Raw genomic sequence first — 19,274 nt, 5'->3', positions numbered from 1 at the left:
TACAGATTGCCTTACATTCAAATATCTAAGATCAGTATGCTTAGATCTCGTTTTTACAGCAATATTTGTAGCCAACCGTATGGCTGCTTGATTGTCCTCATACACTACAATGGCATCATTAACAGTTATTCCCATATCTAATAACAACTGTTTATACAGAATTAAATCAGTACATAATAAAGATAGACATGAAAATTCTGCTTCCATTGTGGACATACTTATGTGTTGCTGTCTAATTGACCTCCAACCAATCAGTGCTTTACCTAATAGTATAGCCATACCTGAAGTTGATTTCCTAGTGTTTATGTCTGTTGCAAAACTTGCATCAGCATATGCACTTAAAATCAGATCATCTTTTGGCTCCAAATACAATGCATAGTGCATTGTCTTTTTAAGATACCTTAATATACGCTTTAGCGCTTGCCAGTGACGTTCAGTGGGTTCAGAGTTGAATCTTGCCAATTGATTAACGCCATATGCAATGTCTGGCCTTGAACAATTACTAATATACGATAAACTACCAATTAATGACTGATAAGTAGTCTTATCGAATTTTGAACTTTGAGCATCAGTTCGGCAAAATTCCTGACTCATTGGAGTTTTTGCCGGCTTACAAAGTTCCATTTTATACGTTTTTAGCAATTGGTAAATTTTATCTTCTTGAGATATCTTAAAGCCACTCTTGGTTTTGTTTATTGTCAATCCTAAATACTTGCTTATCTCTCCTAATTGCTTTAATTTTATCCTCTTACCTAATAATGATATTATTTCAGTAGCTTCATTATTAGTCTTTGTAATTAAAGCAATATCATCTGTAAACAACAATAATAATGATACTGTTCCATTAGTCTCTCTCTTAAATAAACATGGATCAGCTAAACCTGCTTTAAACCCTATATTGTTTAACTCCTTAACAATATATTGGTTCCATTCATAACCAGATTGCTTTAATCCATAGAGACTCTTTTTAAGTTTCCAACAGTCATTATTATTTTTATCATCCTTAAGTCCTACTGGTTTCCTTAAATATATAGTGTGCTGTAATGGTGCATGCAGATAGGCAGTTTCTACATCTAAGTGATTTATAATATAATTCTTCTTAGCTGCCCACACTAAAGCTGCTCTCAAGGTTGTTGCCTTTAGACTCGGTGGAAATACTTCATCATAATCACATGCAGTTTGATTAAATCCTTGAGCTACCAACCTAGCCTTATGGGTAACAGTCCCATTTTTACCAGTTTTTAATTTAAATATCCATTTACAGCCAATGGACTTTTCACCTGGAGGTAATTTGGCATTTTCATAAACTTTCATTTCCTTTAATGAATTTAGTTCCTTCTCCATTGCCTTATGCCAATTTTCCTGTTCCTTTGCAGGATACATCCTAAGTTCTTCAACAGTAGTTGGAACTTTACTAACTTGGCAAACTACACTTGCTTGGTACCTGTCAGGTGGTCTGGTTACACGTGTAGAACGTCTAGGTATTACAGGGCTTACAGGTGGACTTTCATGTACTACCTGTTCCTGGTTATCTATTTCTTCCTCTTCTAGTATTTCTTCCTGTTCTGGTCCTATATGCTCTTCATGTACTTCCTCTTTAATTGCGCTCTTCTTATTACTGATATGTGATTTTGGTCTTTTGTAGGTTTCTATGATTACTTCCTTATTTGAATCTTGTTCCAGTTTTTCCCATCCTACATGTTCCAGGAATTGTGCACTAGCACTACAGTAAACTCTAGATGTACCTTTTTCCCAGAATCTGTATGATTTGTGATTAGATTCATAACCTACAAAGAATAACTTTTTAGCCCTATGCTGACCCTTGTGTCTCAGTTGTGTAGGGATATGCACCCATGCTGGTGCTCCAAATGTGTGCATGTAGCTTAGGTCAGGTTTTCTGCCATGCCACCGTGTGAATGGTAATTCACCTGTTGTTGAGTTAACAACATTATTCAATATATGATTACCACACATTATTGCTTCTCCCCACAAATTTTCAGATAATCCTGAATCTGACAGCATAGTACGAGCCATTGCTTGTATTGTTTGGCCTCGTCTTTCTATAAAGGCATTATGTTGTGGCCTATATGGTGCAGACTTTTTATGTTCAACACCTGCCATCTTCAGTCTATTTTGGAATTTATTGTTTATAAATTCCGTACCATTATCAGTTATAAGAGTTACTAATTTCCTTTTAGTTTTTCTTTCTGCAAATTTAAGCCAGTTAAAGAAATTTTGATATGTTTCCGTTTTACTTTTCATTAAATAACAGAAACCATATCTGGAATAATGATCCATTATACTTAATATGTAACGAGCACCTCCCACACTTGGTTTTTTAGGACCTATAATATCAGCAAATACGACCTCTAGAGGTTCCTTTGTCTTAAATCCATTTATTCTATTTGCTGGTATTACCTTGCTTTTTTCTTGACTACAAGCGTTGCAGTGCAAATACTTACTGCAAGGCTTTAGTTTTATACCTTCAGACAGTTCAACCGTTTGTTTGAGCATTTTAAAATTTATATGCCCTAAACGTCTGTGTAACAAATGTATGCATTCATCATGAGGTTTAACATTATTATAAACTGTGTTAGCTACCTCTAATGAATTATCATTTAACACATACAATTCACCTTTTAAAGTTGCAGTCACTTTTTTGCCTTCTTTTTCAATTATGCAACTTTCTCCCCTAAAGGTAATTACATAACCTAGTTTAACCAAAACTCTAACCGAAAGCAAATTAAACTTAAGTTGTGGTACATATAACATTTTTACATTTTCTTTTATGCAAGAACAATATGCTATACCTTCACCTTTAGCTTTCAGTTTCCAGCCATTAGCTAACGATATCTGCTGTGAACTTGTGGACATCTTAACAAATTTTTTCTTATCATTCGTTATGCAGTGCGATGCTTCACTATCTACAACCCATAAATTATTATTCACAGTTTCGTTGCTATACATGGCTAACTCTATGCATTTTTTATCCTTTTGATGCCTTTTAGCATTCTGGCTGGCATTTTGGCTTTTGGCTTTCTTGCAGAATCTAGCCAAATGTCCTTTTCCTCCACAATTAAAACATTTTCTAATTGTATATGCTGACGAAGATATTTTCTCTTCTTCTTGGGGTTGTTTTTCCCTTCTGAGTTGATCTCTTTCAAGCCTTCTCCTGGCTTCTTCAATTAATCTGCCAGTAATGTCAGTTAATGTGAGGTTATCTTTTGGCAGAACTTCAAGTGAAGTTACATAGTCATCATAGCTCTCATCTAACGAAGACAAAATTATATAAACTTGATGTAGTTCTGTGAAGATAATTTCTTTTTCATGCAGTTCCTGAAAAATTCTCTTCATAGTGTTTATATGAATCAGCATGTCTCCATTCTTTTGAAGATGTGTTCTAAACAGCTTTCACGTAAGATTTATATGTGCTCCTACACTGTCTCGAACATAAATCTTCTTTAAATTCTCCCAACGTTTCGCAGCTGTTTCTTCTCCACGAATATGTACAAGCTGCTGGTCAGAGAGTGTCAGTCCTATTATACAGAGAGCTTGCTCATTCTTCAGTTTATATTCTTGTATTTTCTGGGCATCATCCTTATCCTCCGGATCCCATGCATCTATCTCTGGTGGGTTTCGAATTATACTCCACAAACCTTCTCTGCGTAGAAGTAGGCTGCATTTCATAGACCATGAAACATAGTTTGTTCCATCCAGTTTGGATATTAGAGACAAACTTTGTAAATTGACTTGTGCCATCTTTTTCTGGATATTAAACTATAATTAATAAAACACAGCTGTCTGTTTACACTATTGTGTAACTACACAAACTCTCACTTTATATATAAGCCTGTTATATCCAGGTTAGTCTGACTGTGCATCTGGGCCCATAACCAGTGTTAGGGATATACACCCTAGCAGAACGTGCAACGGTAGTCAGGCAGGCAGGCAGATATGTGAGATAAACGTTGTTGTAGTTTACACTCAGTAAAACAGATACAATGTGCTAATTAAATAGTTTATTCCAGTAAGATTGTTATAGCATAGTCAAACAGTCCATATATCATACACTTAGTTCAGTCCGTCCGGGGATTATCCATTAGCAAAGTCCAGTGTCGAAAAAGAGGTCAGTAAACTTACAAATAATCAGTCCAGTAATATATCTCTTTTTGCAGTAGAGATATGAAGAAAATCAAACCTCTTTTCTTCGTTCAGCAATAGCAGGGAAAACACGCAGTTATCACCATCAATCCATCATTGTCAGCAATCCAGTAAAAGCCAGTTAACAGTGAGCTCTCTTGCTCCCTCTTATGGTGATTTTACAACCGCACCCAAAATACATGGTCTGCCTTTAAAGTGATACACTCAATCATAGTCTATATATATTATTTTACCCAAACTAAGTTAGGTAACCATGTTATCCCTAACAGTACTTTTAACAAACCACATTTTATAGGTCTTCCTTGCTCTGAGTTCCATTGATACAAGATATCAGAGTTATATGTTCTGTAAAATGAGCTGTCAGATGCTACTTTTAAGAATTGTGTGACAAAATGCTTTTTCCTGAAATTGTTTTCTATATTGGTTTAACTAATTCATGCCTACAAATGAAATGATAGAGATGATGCTTTTCTTGTTATAATTAAATTGTAACTTTTAATGTGACACAAAAGGAAATATGGTAATTCTCGACATATGAGCATTCATTTAATGATGGTACAAAGTTAGGTCTGCCTTGGAAAAAGTCATTTACAACCATCCGTGAAGTTACAACCATGGCACCAGCTCCCTGGTCACATGATCACAATTAGGGCACTTGGCAACTTATGAGTTTCAACATTTTGCAATCAAATGATCACAATTGGCTATCTTCCCAGTCTGCTTCCGATAGGCAAAGCCAGCTGGACAAGCCAGAATTATTTAACAACAAGTGCATGATTCATTTAATGACCATATGATTTGCTTAATGATTGTGATAAACATTGTTGTAAAATTGAATCTAGTCATGTGTGACTTGTTTAACGGCTACATCACTTAGCTACCGACATTTGGCACCTCCTTTTCTATGACTTCAGGTGAGCGAGAAGTTTGCCCAATACATTGACCAATGGATCCGAGACAGCTGGACAGATTCAACTAACACAGAGAATGTGCAGCATCTGCAACAGAGCCTTGAGCCCATCAGTTTCCTGGCAGAATTGGAATTGGCCAACATTTTTGAACATTTCTATCGGTGAGGGATAGGAAAGGAAATAAACAGTTTGCTGCATCTGCAAACAAAGGAGACTGATCTCATGCTGCAAGTTCTTGGGCAGTAGTCGTTAAGCACTTTAGTCTGCATGAAACCATCTTCAAAAATACAAGTGTGGTACTAGATTTTGTTCTGAAGGATAATGGGGCCAGATGGGCAGATCAGTCTGGTTCTTGCATAACTAGATAGGCCTATCCCAAAAGTGCTTTTTCAGGAGGCACCTGGACTTACTTGTTTTTTCTTTGAAGACATTTTGCTTCTCATCCAGGAAGCATTTTCAGCTCTGACTGAGTGGTGGGGAATGGAAGGATTTATACTCCTTGCAGACCGTTGGTCATTTGCATTCTTTTAGACAATTGTTGAGGCCACTTGGAGGTTAAGTGGCCTCAACAATGTTGTAAAAGAATGCAAATGACCAGCTGTCTGCAAGGAGTATAAATTTTTCCATTCCCCATCACTCAGTCAGAGCTGAAGGTGCTTCTTGGATGAGAAGTGAAATGTCTTCCAAAAAATTAAAACAAGCAAGTCCAGGTGCCTCCTGAAAAAGCACCTTTGGGAAAACCGTGACCTGGATGACTGAGAATCTCGAGAGACATATAGACAGTTCTATATCTCAGAAGCAGGGTGTCAGTGGAGGTATGGGAATGAGCGTAGGCTGATGGGAGAGCTCTGGATTTTTTAAAATTTCACCCAGATTTACTTGTCTCCTCAGATACTATCTAGGGAAACGTCTTCTGTCTCTGGGCAATACATGGCTGGAGTCTGCTGTGGTAGAGCAAATTGGACTCTGCTTCCCCAGCCGTTACCCTCAGCAGATGCTGAAGAACTTGAGTGAACTGGAGCAGCAGCAGCAGCAGCAGGAGTTCCACCTTTTTCAGCTCCAGCAGCTTGACAAACATTTTCTGGAAGTTGATCAGCGAGGAAGTTTGAAAGAAGAGGGAGAGGTAAGCTGGGTAGAATGCTTCTTCTAAGGCTAAAATCTCCAAAGTCAAAGCGTTTTTCCCTCTCACATCTTTTTTTTCCAGTGATAAATTGCTAGAGTGCTGTTCTGCTGTCCTTCAGAAGCCATAAATCTGATACTAGGTATGTTTTGCTCCCAGATGATGCAGGAAAAGTCGTTCTCACCAGAGGCAGAGGTGAAGGTATTGGTCTTGTCTCCCTTCTGCTGGGCTATCCCTCCACTGTGCTACTTGAAAGATCCTGTCAGGCTTTTCCCCTCGTCTCTCAGTCGGCACCTGAGCAAGTTTGCAGATTTCTACACCCAGAGTGAGTATGGCACTGTCCTCAGCCCAAATTTTGTTGGGTCCCTTCTATTTCTTTCTGGGTTAGATGATGGCAAGAAAATCAATATCACTTTACCCAAAGATGATAGAGAAAAGACAGAGTTGGGGCAGATTTTTAGAGATCCAAGCTAACATCAGATTTTCTGTCTGGATCCAGGACCAGAATCCCGATATCCAGTTAATATGAAGAGCAGAGAATGGCCTAGTCCCCAAGGCCCAGCATAATAACGTAGGGTCTTGGTATGCCTGCCAACACACTGCATCTGCTGAATTCTGTGCCCTAATCTCTCTCTTTTTTTAAATGTTCTTAATTAAAGAAAAGGGAATTTTGTACATTAGGTGGATCTTTATTTCAAACTATATCTGTGGGTCATACAATATAATGTGCCATGTAGTAGAAGTCTACTTACTATTTTTAGAAGATCAAATAGCGGATGGGTGTAGTTTAGTGCTTTACTTTCCATGTTGTGAAAGTGTTTATAACATGGACTCAACATTCTGAATGTTGCAATTGAGTCAAAAGGTTGAGAACTCATGAATTAGCTCTTTGATTACCTGAAAGCTGCACATGTGGATGAAATTGCCCAGCCATTATGAAATTATTTACATATAAGATTGAGGTAAAAGATTACAGTGGTTGTCCCAAAGATGCTTTTTCAAGAGGCAACTGGACTTTCTTTGAAGACATTTCGCTTGTCATCCAAGAAGCTTCTTCAGCTCTCTTCAGTTCTTCTTCAAGAACATCCAAGAAGCTTCTTCAGTTCTTCCAAAGCTGAAGAAGATTCTTGGATGAGAACCGAAAGGTCTTCAAAGAAAAACCAGAAAGTCCAGTTATCTCTTGAAAAAGCACCTTTGAGACCTGGATGACTGAGAATCTCCATAGACATTATAATGGTTAGGCTTCTATTCTTGATGAGCCATGTCAGTATGCAGGGGATTGATATTGGCAATTGTGCTGGTGTATCTTGGTCACCAATCCCTTCATCTCTTGCAGGGCAGAGCTGTTTTGGGTTGGAGCATACAAAGCCACCACGCTTACAGTGGACTTGGTTGGGCCACGCAGAGCTGGAGTACCAAGGCTGCATCCTGCAAGTGTCCACCCTGCAAATGTACATTCTTCTGTGTTTCAACAGTGCTCAGGTCTTGGCCAGTGTTCCCTCTAATTTCTCACTTTGCATGTGTGTGTGAAAAATGTTTTATGCAGCTTTTCCCAAACCAAGTAGAAATTTGTGCACCACAACGTGAGCATAGAAATAAATTGCAAATACATGAGCTAAGTGCCACCTTAGGTGTGAAACCACCTGGGTGACCTTGGGCCAGTCCTACAGTCAGCTGTAGGAAGAAGGTGATGGCAAACCAAATGTTGCCAAGAAAACTTCAGGGACTAGTGCAAACAGTCACCAGGTGATACACACACGAAAGGAGGCAGCTGTAAATTGACTCGGGATATACTCCAATTTGAGGCAATTTCTGTATTATGCAGATAAATGTAGTTTCTCTTTTTTATAAGCGAAGGACTTCAATCCATAATGATGAGAAGTAACTTGTATTCGGCCAGATGGTTTGCTTGATTCAGGCTTATTTTATAGCTGCTCCCCAAATTCATTGAACATGTTTAGATTCACAAAACCAATTTTAATGAGAGTTTGTCTATTCTCAGACCATTGAGAATCCTGAAGTGTTCTACAATCTTAACAATCTTGGCGTGATCTGCAGTTTGAAGTTTAAAAGTGTTATTCCCCTCTCTCTTTCTGCATACTCAGCTATTTTTTTCTTCTATTGGTTTCAGGAAGTTTCTGTGGAGACACTATTAGAAGTCACAGGTCTCTCCCGTGTCCTCCTAGGTCATGCACTGAAACCCCTGATCAAGGAGAATGGGATCCTCTCCCAGGGACAGAGTAAGTGGGGAGGAATATTCTGAAAGAGAGTGAGGATTTTGTCCTTTTGGAAAATTAACTCAAATAGGTTGGGTGGAAATCTTGACCTTGGGCTGCTCCCATGAAACAAGAGAGCTTTCTGACTAGGTGGGACAGAGGCCCCTGAATTTAGAAAGACCCACGTTTCTGCTCCTCTGAGGCTGAGTCTTTTTTGCTAGGCATTTTAAGACTGAATGAGGAGGTACTAGGACATGTGTCTGGTCAGCGCCTGTGCCTCTTGCCCAAATCGATGTACCTGAATGTGGAAGAAAAAATGTGCCATGCTTTGGAGGAAAAAAGGAACTTCATCTGCCGCCTCCTCAACCAGATCCTGAATGAGGAGCAAGAGATACATATCGACAGCCTGGTATTCAAGGTATAGATTACAAGGATTTGACCCTTTTGATCAGCCCAGCCGGTAATCCAAAGAAACACTATAACAGGCAACTGAGACTGGAATTGCTAATGCTAATGCTATGGTTATAAAGTGCAGTGTACATGACCTTGCTTAGTGATGGCAATGCCAGCAACTCCGATGGCCCATGTAACCCCGGGCCCATGCGAGGTATTAACTGAGGACTTCATGTAACATGGGAAGAGGCGGGAATCCTAGGCAAGCAGGCCAGGGTGAGGACTAAGGGCCAGCAGGGGACTAGGGACTGTGGGCAGGTGTTGCAGGTAGGTGCTGAAGAGTCTGGGCAGGTGCTATAGGAGGCTGGGAGGGTGCCACAGGTAGGTGTACACTATGGAATGCTGGTGGGCAGGCCAAAAAGTGGCAAGAACAACTTGCAACCTCCCGCCAGCTTTCCCCTCGACTTTGCAGCAGGGAGTTGGAAGTGGCACATCATATGACCGCAGGATGCTGCAATTGTAATTGGGAGCCGATTGTCAAGCACCTAATTCGCTATCACTTGACCCTGGGAACATTGCAACGGCTGCAGTTTGTGATTAGTTGCCTTGGTTCAGAGCCATCGTAACTTTGAATGTCGTGAAATGAGTGGTCGTAACCCAAGGATTACCTGTAATTCCATTCATTCTTTTTTTCTTCTTCTAGGTAATCGATGCCTGCCACAAACAGAGGCATTGCTCACCTTCCGGCTTCCTGGGAAACATCTGCAGCAGTGCGGATGTCCTCTCTTGTATCTTGTATTTGCTAAATCAGGGTTTTGTCCAGCGCCAGGAAAATTTTCCACAACTATTACAGTGTGTTTGTGTGGATATTCCAACCCCAGCAGTGCCAGGGAACCAGCCTCAAGTAGTATTTCAGACTATGCAAATCAAAAAAGTGCCCAGCATGCCTTGTATGGAGAAGAAACAGACATTTTCTACATTTAGGTAAAAGTGGTCCCTGCTATGTGTGTGTGTGTGTGTGAGAGAGAGAGAGAGAGGAGACAAGCTAGGAAGGTAAGCCTAAAAGGTGTTTATAAAAGCACTGATTTCTGGTTAGTATGGCTGTAGGAAGTTTCTTGTGTTTGTCCTTCCTACTGGTTTTCTACATGTAGCACTGAAGCTAAGGAGAAGAACAGAACCAAATGTTGCACAGGACAGTTTTCCAATAATACATTTTTTTTTCCTTCCTGAAAAGGCTGGCTCTGTTCTTCCACTGCCAGGCTGCAGTTGGGGGGACATGACCTCAAGAATAATTCAACACATTTTTTTTCTACAGCCTGAGCAAGGTGGCTCGATTCTAAAGGCCAGACAGTTCAAAACATTCTCTCCCCCCGCCCCGCCGCCCACATGTATCTGCCTATTTCTAGACCAGGGGTGTCAAACTCAAGGCCCCGGGGGCTGGATAAGGCCCCGGGGGTGGGGGTGTTCTTAAATCTGGCCCACGGGGCTGGCCTGGAAATAGCAAAGGACCGGCCCACGATGCCTCTGGGAACCAAAATGGGGCACAGGGGGCCACACGGCCCGTTTTTGGCCTAGACAGCCGCCCCATTTTGGCCAGCAAAGTGCTACAGGAAGGAGAACAGGCCACGGTGTGTGTGTGTGTGTGTGTGCACATGCCCACCCCATTTTCACCAGCAGGGTGCTGTTTTGGATGGCAGGGAATCCGTCCCATCTCCCCCCCCCCCCATGCCCGGCCAGCCTGCGGAAGAGAACTACATTCCACTTCCGCCCTCAAAGAAATCCGGTTCGACACCCCTGTTCTAGACTGTTGGGTTGTCACAGGATGTAGTTGTAACCTCCTTGTTATATGATGGATGGATGGTATCTTTAAAGTCTTTGATGCATGACTCTTGCCTTAAAGCAATGAACTTTTTCTATTTATTTGCAGTCCTTGTCAACTTTACAAGGAGTGTGTTTTTGTAATCCCTGTTTATTTAACTAGAAAAAACACTCTTCAGTACTTAGTAAAGAAGGATTTCTATTATCACCTGGGTTTCTTATTTAGACCCTTGCATCCCTGGCCAATAATAGTTGATAAAACTTGGATGAAAGGAAGTTTTAGATCAAAATAAAAAATGAGATACCTGTTCCATTTCCTTAACCTTGAAATTAAGAAAATTATTTTTTTAAAATTATTTTATTTGTGGCATATGATTTCAGATGGTTTACCTACTTGCATTTTGCGCATTATGAGCAAATGGTTGCTTATTTCACTATGACAACTAATTGGTTGGGGACTCTCTATTTTTTCCCCTTACAGCAGTAGATTGCTTGAGATGTAAACATGAGAAATGGAAGTTCCTGCTCAGCAATATTTATGATAACATTTCCATGGTTTATGTGCTGAGCTACTTAATTATCTAGTGCAGCTGCCTTCCACTTCAATTCTTTTCTATGTGTTATCCAAAGTCTTGGAAATGCATCAATTGCCATATTCCAAATAAAGACAAATTTGGCAATATACAGAATGTGGCATTTTGAATTACAGCCAGAATTATGCATGATTTAGCATAAACTAGTAAGCCCACTTCCACCTTCAATAAATTAAAAACCACAAATACGATCTACTTTACTTTGTATGCTCCAGGGAACCTTTTGCACATATTCCCATTTTCCACAATCACAAACTGGAAAGGCAATTCTTTAGATGGTGGAAGAACCGTAAGTATTTAACATTTATAAAAAGCAACTTTCAGCTGTGCATATATGATTAATTCTTGTGCGGCCCACAGACCTTTTTCATTTCGTATCTTCCCAACTCAGTTGTACTTTTCTTGACACACTTTTCCTTCCTTTGCAAATGGTTTTTAGCAATATGAAGTTCCACCACAGAATAGATTGGGCTAAGAGGAAGCCAAAAGGGACTACAAGTGATTGGAGATTATGATGATTTAATGTAAAAGACTAAATCTTTGGCCTTGGTGACCAACCCAGATTGGATCCTGCAATATTATCCTGGGACATGTATATTTGCCTTCATTTGTAGTGCAAAATCCTCCAGGATTTGATTTTAGAAAGAAAATACTGTAGGCGGCTTGCCTTCAAAAAACAGTTTCTACCTCCCTTGCCATACAAATTGTATGCTGTGCAAGGGGTAAAATTCAAATACCAGATATGTGTTTTATTACCTTATACAGTATTTTTTTACATCAATAATGATAGTGATAGCAGGAATAGGCTGCATTTTTCTCCAAGGAGGATTGCATTCATTTGGCAATAGAACTGCAACCTGCGCAGGCAAAGTATAATCCAAAGATTGGAACATCCTGCTCCATCCCCCTTTCTTCTCTTTCTCTCCACTCTGCCCAGAGAGACAGCCTGCTACCCCATCAGTTTGATGAGTCAATTATGAAAGGAGGCTTGTGTATCTCCATAGACATAGATTTCCACCATTGTTGCAATGATTTCATTACACTTTTCAGTACTGTGTAAAACTTAATTATTATTCATGAAAGTTATATGCTTCCTGACTCCCAATGATGCTTGATTTTATAGGTCTACAACAGTATGTAGGTCTGAGTCCACTGAGCTTCATAAAAAGGCTTTGCTTTAGCTCTTAACAATCCATTCAGAAATTGCTGTTGAATTGTAATTTTAAAGGTAGAAAATATTAAAACATGGAAAGCAGCCACATTAATTGTAATTATTGTCCTGATTCTGCCAATTCTGATCGTGATCCTGTCATGTCTTGACATATAGTTCAAGACTAAACACCCTCATCCTGGTTCATAAACAAGCAGACAAGGAAATATAATGGGGTAAATATAGTCATTCACTTCTGTCAAGAGCTGCTAGGATAACAGGCTATATATTTTTACTGTATTCCCAGTCAATGAATAGGGATGCCTACATAGGCACAGTAGGTGGGCATAGAGTTGTTTAACTGCACACAAAAGACCTAAAGCTGCCAGTTGAATTGTGCTGTGTTCTGGTTGGCATTCCCCACCACCACTTTCACGCCTGCCTTAAATTCTCCATATGTTTTAGACTATTTGAGTGGGAGGGGGAAGCCTCAAGTATTCAAGCAATTCCAAAAGTAAGGACCTCCTAACTAGCGAAATCCTTTGACTGACGCCTTGTGCGTCTAAATCACGAAGAACAAGATGCAATTCCGAACAGAATAAAATCAAGTTGATGCTCTCGGTCACAATGGTACCAGCATTAATTTATTAAAATTAATCCAGAAAGCAACCTTACATTAACAAAAATAGAATCTTGTAAAAAATGGGATTTACCCACCATCCCTGCTCTCCTAACCACGAGCAGCTGCATTCGCCAGGCAGGCGCAATACCACAGTTTAGGTCTCTTAAGTTCGGTAGGACACACTTTCAAGGCAGGGGACGTTGGTTTGGCAGTTCTAGTGACACAAGCTCCAGGAAGGTAAGACGTCCTGGCCTTTGGAGCCTGCATGATTCAGGGATAAGAGAATGGATGGGGACATTAGTGAATCCAACAAGGGAAGGAAAAGAGGCACTAGTAGCTGCCTTCCGACACTCTTATTTTCGCGAACTCACTTGTTCGATTTCTCCTGATCAATTTCAGCAATTTTAAAGGTCTGTTACTGCACATCATTGCACCTGACCTTGCCAGTGGATCTCATCCTTGCCAGCTTCATCAGTCTGCCAGTGCCACAGATCTATTACAACACCACAGCAAAGGTGGAACTGGATACAACTGGTGGATGTAGCAGCTACCCTGAGACCTGTCCGGGCAAAGTGCTGATCTGGGGAAAGGGGGAAGGAAGCACTTCTTACTGGCTATAAATGGAGTGTATTGATTCATAAGCCGGTTCCATCACCCAAGAGCACCTTTTTCTTCATCTGAATAGAGGTGGGAGGGGCCCAGCTGGCCCCACCACATCCACCTCGCTCTAGATCAGGGTGTCCAACCTTGGCAACTTTAAGACTTGTGGACTTCAACTCCCAGAATTCCTCAGCCAGCTGCTGGCTGAGGAATTCTGGGAGTTGAAGTCCACAAGTCTTAAAGTTGCCAAGGTTGGACACCCCTGCTCTAGATATTAGTACTTCGCCTGACCTATACAGCAGGGCACAGCAGTGTGGTACAGGCAAAGGAAACAAATATGCAACATTTACGCAGAGCTAAAATACTTCTGGGGAGAAAATGGCCTAACCCCGTCCCTCCAGATACCTTTTCTTACTCTGAAGAAGAGCTTATAGCTCCCCGCCCCCTTCCATCTTCCCCTCCCCAATACTGCTTAGCAAAGTTTTTCCCCTCTATTTTATTGAAAGGGTGGTTCATTCAGAATCTAGCCTACGATTCTTTCCTTTACATGGCTGGGAAAAAAGAGTACTCTTTTGTCTATTGGTTCACGGCACAGCCTGGACCATTTTCTCCTGGCTGAAGTCCAGTTATGTGCCATCTTCTTTCTGTTGTGCTCACAGCTGATGGATGGAGGAAACAGTTCCTCTAGCTGCTTAAGAAGGTAAGAACAACACAAAACGGCTCGCGGACCACCTCCTGTTAAGCAGCCTCTGGAGCAGATCCAGAAATCATGCTTGTCTCAGTTATCAATTCCTTACTCTTGTGTTAGATACTCTGCTCTACGCATTCCAATTGTGTGAGAACAATGCCAGCTCCACTCCAAATAAGAGGAGAGACAGGGCTTCATGTTAAAAAGAAACTGCAAGATGCCAAAGCCCTCGGTGAATTCTGAGATAGAGGGCTGCCCATTGGCACTTACGGGCAGAGGTCAACTGGTCCAGAATGCTTCTGGGCAAGCCTGGCTAAGCAATTCTAGGAAAAGGATGTTAACACACATTTTTTTTTCCCCATTAGAGATTTACAAGGTAGCAGCAAGTTAAAAGAAGACCTGCCTTCCCATTTCTTGCCCAAGCCAGCTAGACAAGGCATGGAAAGGAACTCTGTCCCACCTTCCACAAGCAACTTGGGAAGCTATTCAACCCTGCTCAGCCTCTTTCCTTCCTGATGTCACATGAACAGAGAAGACAGGCCTGATCATCTAGTCCCAAGAGTCTGTGTGGAAAAGCCATTTCTCTCTTGTGTTTTTGTGTGTGCATCTGTCTTCCTTCCCTTTCCTACAACCCAAGTTCACGTTAAACTAAAAAACTCATGGGTGAGACATAAAGCAAATTGGGATGCTCCCTGCACAGAACAAATGGAGCAAGTAGAGCCCTTGCCAGAGTCGGCTGTATATGGGCAGTCAGTCTTCAGAAGCAAAGGAAGCGGATGCTCCTCCTCCTGGTCCATCTGGCAGAGCCCAGGCTCTTCCATACGGCTTGTTTCATATCACACACTCTTTGAGTAGCCAAAGATGCCAATTGGAAAATGTTTGACGTGCGTTGGCCACTGTGCAGCCAGCTGGAAAAACTTCACATCGTTCCACTCCACACCATCAATACAAACTGTAAGAAAGATGACAGAACATTATCATTCTAGGAGCGGTAAAGGCAGGATAAATATCTAGGTCAAGCTCTAGAGCATGTGTGAAGGGAGAAAAAAGCCATATTATATAAACAAACTGCGTGATGGTGCTGGTGAAGGAATTTAACCCTAGCTTTTTTGTGAAGTATCTTCCTCAAGCTGAAAGTCTTCAGATATATGGAGACCGGAACCCATCTGGAGGTCACCAGATTGGGGAAAGCAAGTGTACAGACTTGACGGACCCACGTGGAGACCTGTTCTCTGACCTTGTCAAGTAGAAGGGGAACTCTGCCCAGATAGGTCCCAAACTGGAAAAGTTTGAGCCGACCCACTTACCACGCAACATGGTGTTTTGATGCTTGGCTGTGCAGATCAGGCGAGTGATCCCTTCGATCACTTGGCTTTTGGGTTCCAAATCCTTCTCCTTGGGTTTCTTGCTTAGGAACATCACTGCCAAGAAAAGATCATGGCTCAACAGAGCTAAGTCCAAATTCTACTAAGCCATTAATGGGCGAAGTAGCTAATTCCAGAGTCATGTCAAACCACAAGCATTTTTTTAATGAATTATGTTAATTTATACCCGTAGGGCACTCAGGGTGACTAAAGGCAAACAAGGTGAGACAACCTGAGGGGAAAAAATGATTTGACTACCTTTTTTGTTTTTCTCCTTGGTGACCACAGTCATTGCCATGGTGTTAGGTGGGGCGAGCTCTCCTGGACTAGGGATGCGGCTGACCTGCAGGGAGCGGAAGTTGCTTTTCAGGGTGTTCTTGATGCCTATTTCCCGCTTTTCAGCCTCTTTTCTCTTCTCTGGCCCCTGTGCTGTCCAGTAGTCCACCTGCAGACCCATCACCTCCACACCAGGGCTCAAATTGCTGAAAGAAGGGGAAAAGAAAAACCATCGGAATTAAGTTGTATACTCCTCCGCAGGACAAGATGGCGTACCACTCCAGCCTAGAAGAGAAGAAGAGATCAACATGCTGTTATTTAGTTTAATTCTGAAGCGTTCTGATCTCTCATGCGCTGTTAACATTTGCTTTTAACTTTCACTCGGCAGTGTTTTTCCTCTGAGTAAAAATGCTGCAATTCATGTACCTTTATAAATAGAATGACTTGCCCCCTTTCATTTTCCAAGTTGTTGTTTTACAGCCCAGGGTCACTGTAATCAGTCTTTGATATTATCTCATTCCTTTAGTGGTCTCCAGCCATTCAATAGTTGAATTTTCTCGTTAGATTTTCTTTTCTCATGGAGCCACATTTCTGTGCCAATACTGTTATGGTCCCCAAACAAAGAATTCTGGCAATACCTCCAGCATTTCTACAATAAGGATATACTCACTGGATAAGTACATTCTTTTGCTCATCTGTTTCTGTCTTAAAATCATTCAATCTTCTAGGAAGAACTGAATTAGCAGAACACCATATCCTTTTGCAATCTCTTGAGCCTCCTTAAGAATGATGCAGTTGACTCGACTCTTCTCCTCTCTCCATTTTTCCCCAAGTGCTCCAAGAAAGATTAAGGAGTGAAATGGTGCTTTAAGCATTGTAAAGGCTTTATGCCCTCACCAAAAGTGGGTTCTGGTCCAAAATCAGATTCTGATTTCAGTTTTAGAGTGGCAACCCTGTAACGCTACATAAGTCCTGGTGCAGCGTGCTAACCAAAGAGATTATGCCAACCTAAAATTGCTAAACAAAAGAACTCTATCCAGTTAATAGTATCGCAAAATGCCCACAAGTAAATTGAAAAGTGCTTACCCAGTTCCTGAGAGCCCACTGCTGACAGAAGGAGAGGGCGGAGGGGTTCCTATAGCTTCCTTGGTATAAGGGATCCCTCCACCAGATGGAGATGATGAGCTCAGCAGTGAGGTGGAGCAAATGGTAGCATCATCAGAATCAACTAGGAAAAATTGTGAGAAAGCACCTGATTACGGTATATCTCTTGTTTGCCCAGAGCACTTGGGGAGGAATGAGGAGCAAAGGAGATTTCTATCTGCTATCAGAGCTGGGCTGCTTCCATATGCCTTACCCTATAAAAGTTACCAAGGTAGCTGCTATGGAAGGACCCACCCCACACCACAATATGCCCCCCCCCCACCCCTAACCCAACCCCCCCCACAAATTACAACCGTTATGTGCTATGTTCCCAGACAATGTGGAAACATTCAGCAAAAGAAACCGTGGCATGGTGTTGGCATGTGTTTGCTTTTCCCCACATCTGGAACCAAAAGAGCATTGCATCTGGAGATTCCTGATGCCCTGCTCGCTCGCTAGCTTGAAGGGGAAATCCAAGATGATCGTCTTCTGTGGTTTCCGGACATAGGATTCCAATGAATCTCTTCCTGGCTGAAAAAACCCCCCACGTTCTCCCACTTTCTATGCTTCGTTTTTCAGTCTTTTTTCTGTTTGGTCTTTATAGATACGAACTACTGAATGTGCTATTATTACTAGACATGATTAATGTACATGATTTATTTTATGCTTAATTAAACTTGGTATTTTCCAAGTGAACTGTAACTGAATTCATGTAATTGGACACATTTGATATAGTAATATTTATGTTTGAACAAGTATTTTCAGCACAATCTCTTGGTAAAAAATGTGGTGCACAAATAAATCGGCTGCACCTCTGCCCTAGAGCCACAATAACTACCAAGTGTTATTATTGGATTCCTATTCCTTTATCAGAGAGAAGGGAGGGAGAATGCAGGGAAAGACATTTAATTTTACTCAGTAACAATGCATGCTTGCCCTTTTGAGTCTTCTCAAAGACAAATGTCAAAACAACACTTTTTCCTCTAACGGTACGACACCGCTTCTCAAGTCACAAGACAAAACAACAAGAAGAAGCACCGTGTCTCTCTGTAGTGGCAATGCGGAATACCACTGTATTTTGAGGAGTTGAGCGACCTAATTTGATTTCTCCTTCATATTAAGAAAAGTTTAAAAGTTTAGAGCTGATTTTGAGCTAACCTGTTTGCTTTACACTCTGGCGGAATAAAGGAGTGTGTGTGTGGGGGGGGATGTCTTTACATAGCTGCAAAGCTTTCCTTATCTGTGAAAGTTCCAGAATGCCAGCGCTCACCCCAGAGTCATGTGCCACCCTGTCAAAGTCAGATCTTGCAGTCTCTTGACCTTAGAAGCAGAGCCTTAGAAGTCATGGTGCCAGATTTTAATGAAAACCTCATACTGGCCTTTTTTTTGGGCTGCTAACAGTCCTTTATTAAAGGCTACGCTTCCTGCAACAGTGGCACATTCAAGGGGGGGTTAAAACAGCATTTTTGTATCACAGGCACCCACAACAGTTAAGCAGCATCTAGAAGCGCTCTGAGAAAGACCGACGTCCAGAGGAAAAGGGAAGCCCCCTCCTCTTGCCCGCAACGGAGGAAAGCAGAGCAGGCAACGCTTCCTCCTTGTGGCCTACGATGACTGGGGTCAAGCAGTTCTCGGCAGAGAACGAGGGGCCAACGGCCTGCTGGGGCTCCATCCACCGGCCTCTCCAGGCAAGCGCCCTTCCCAGACCACGAGGCCCTCGTCACTGCCTGGTCGAGGCTCAGCTGGGCTCACAAGCCCCTTCCCGGCCTCTTTAAGCGGGAAGCTTCTGCACGGAGCCTAGCACAGGGTACTGGGGAAATTGGCCAGACTTTGGAGGGGTATCTGCTGTCATTAAGGATCTCTTGATAGCTTGTAAGAGATTTTGGCATCATCTTGCTTGGTGTACAATATAGGCTTTTTATGTTATGCTTTTAAATTTGTCTGCTTAAGTCAATAATAAAGCTTAAATCCTCCTTATTCGTTGTATACTTCTTGTCTCAAGATCCAAAAGAACTGATTGCCTGGACTACCCTGAAACTTGGCAAAACACCCTCTTTGTCCCAAAAGACCTCAGAGAACAAAAACAGTAAAAATGATCTGAAAAACCAATTAAAAGCACCCATAGGATAATAAAAGTAACAAAAGTACAATAATTAAAACATGAAGCTGTTTCTGCCTGCCGTAACTGGGTGTGGGTGAATGCTTCTCTTGGAGGGCAT

General features: G+C 41.6%; 2 protein-coding genes across 8 annotated transcripts in view; one reads left to right on the top strand and one right to left on the bottom strand.

Moving 5' to 3' along the window:
* LOC113422796 (cullin-9-like) overlaps positions 1-10,965 on the top strand; it is a 37,802-nt gene extending 26,837 nt beyond the window's left edge. For 3 of the 4 annotated variants that reach the window (XM_026683960.2, XM_087962471.1, XM_087962480.1), the window contains 7 exons: positions 5,076-5,233; positions 5,964-6,195; positions 6,352-6,517; positions 7,529-7,674; positions 8,324-8,432; positions 8,630-8,826; positions 9,505-10,965. In XM_026683960.2, the coding sequence (XP_026539745.2) occupies positions 5,076-5,233; positions 5,964-6,195; positions 6,352-6,517; positions 7,529-7,674; positions 8,324-8,432; positions 8,630-8,826; positions 9,505-9,789 (1,293 nt within the window). In that variant the 3' untranslated portion in view covers positions 9,790-10,965. The remainder of the gene's footprint in view (positions 1-5,075; positions 5,234-5,963; positions 6,196-6,351; positions 6,518-7,528; positions 7,675-8,323; positions 8,433-8,629; positions 8,827-9,504) is intronic. The other variant, XR_015749099.1, reaches the window with a different exon arrangement.
* Positions 10,966-14,383: 3,418 nt separating this feature from the next.
* Positions 14,384-19,274, bottom strand: part of LOC113420273 (phosphofurin acidic cluster sorting protein 2-like) — a 158,458-nt gene continuing 153,567 nt past the window's right edge. For all 4 annotated transcript variants that reach the window (XM_087962455.1, XM_087962459.1, XM_087962437.1 and 1 more), the window contains 4 exons: positions 16,999-17,140; positions 15,895-16,118; positions 15,580-15,693; positions 14,384-15,224 (listed from right to left, as the gene is read on the bottom strand). In XM_087962455.1, the coding sequence (XP_087818581.1) occupies positions 15,109-15,224; positions 15,580-15,693; positions 15,895-16,118; positions 16,999-17,140 (596 nt within the window). In that variant the 3' untranslated portion in view covers positions 14,384-15,108. The remainder of the gene's footprint in view (positions 15,225-15,579; positions 15,694-15,894; positions 16,119-16,998; positions 17,141-19,274) is intronic.

This window comes from Notechis scutatus, chromosome 1 (assembly GCF_049901735.1).
Source record: "Notechis scutatus isolate UNSWTSFEM ecotype Mainland chromosome 1, rNotScu1.2, whole genome shotgun sequence".
NCBI classification, from domain to species: domain Eukaryota; kingdom Metazoa; phylum Chordata; class Lepidosauria; order Squamata; family Elapidae; genus Notechis; species Notechis scutatus.
The sequence above is the reverse complement of the archived record's forward strand: the minus strand, read 5'-3'. Positions and strand labels throughout refer to the sequence as shown.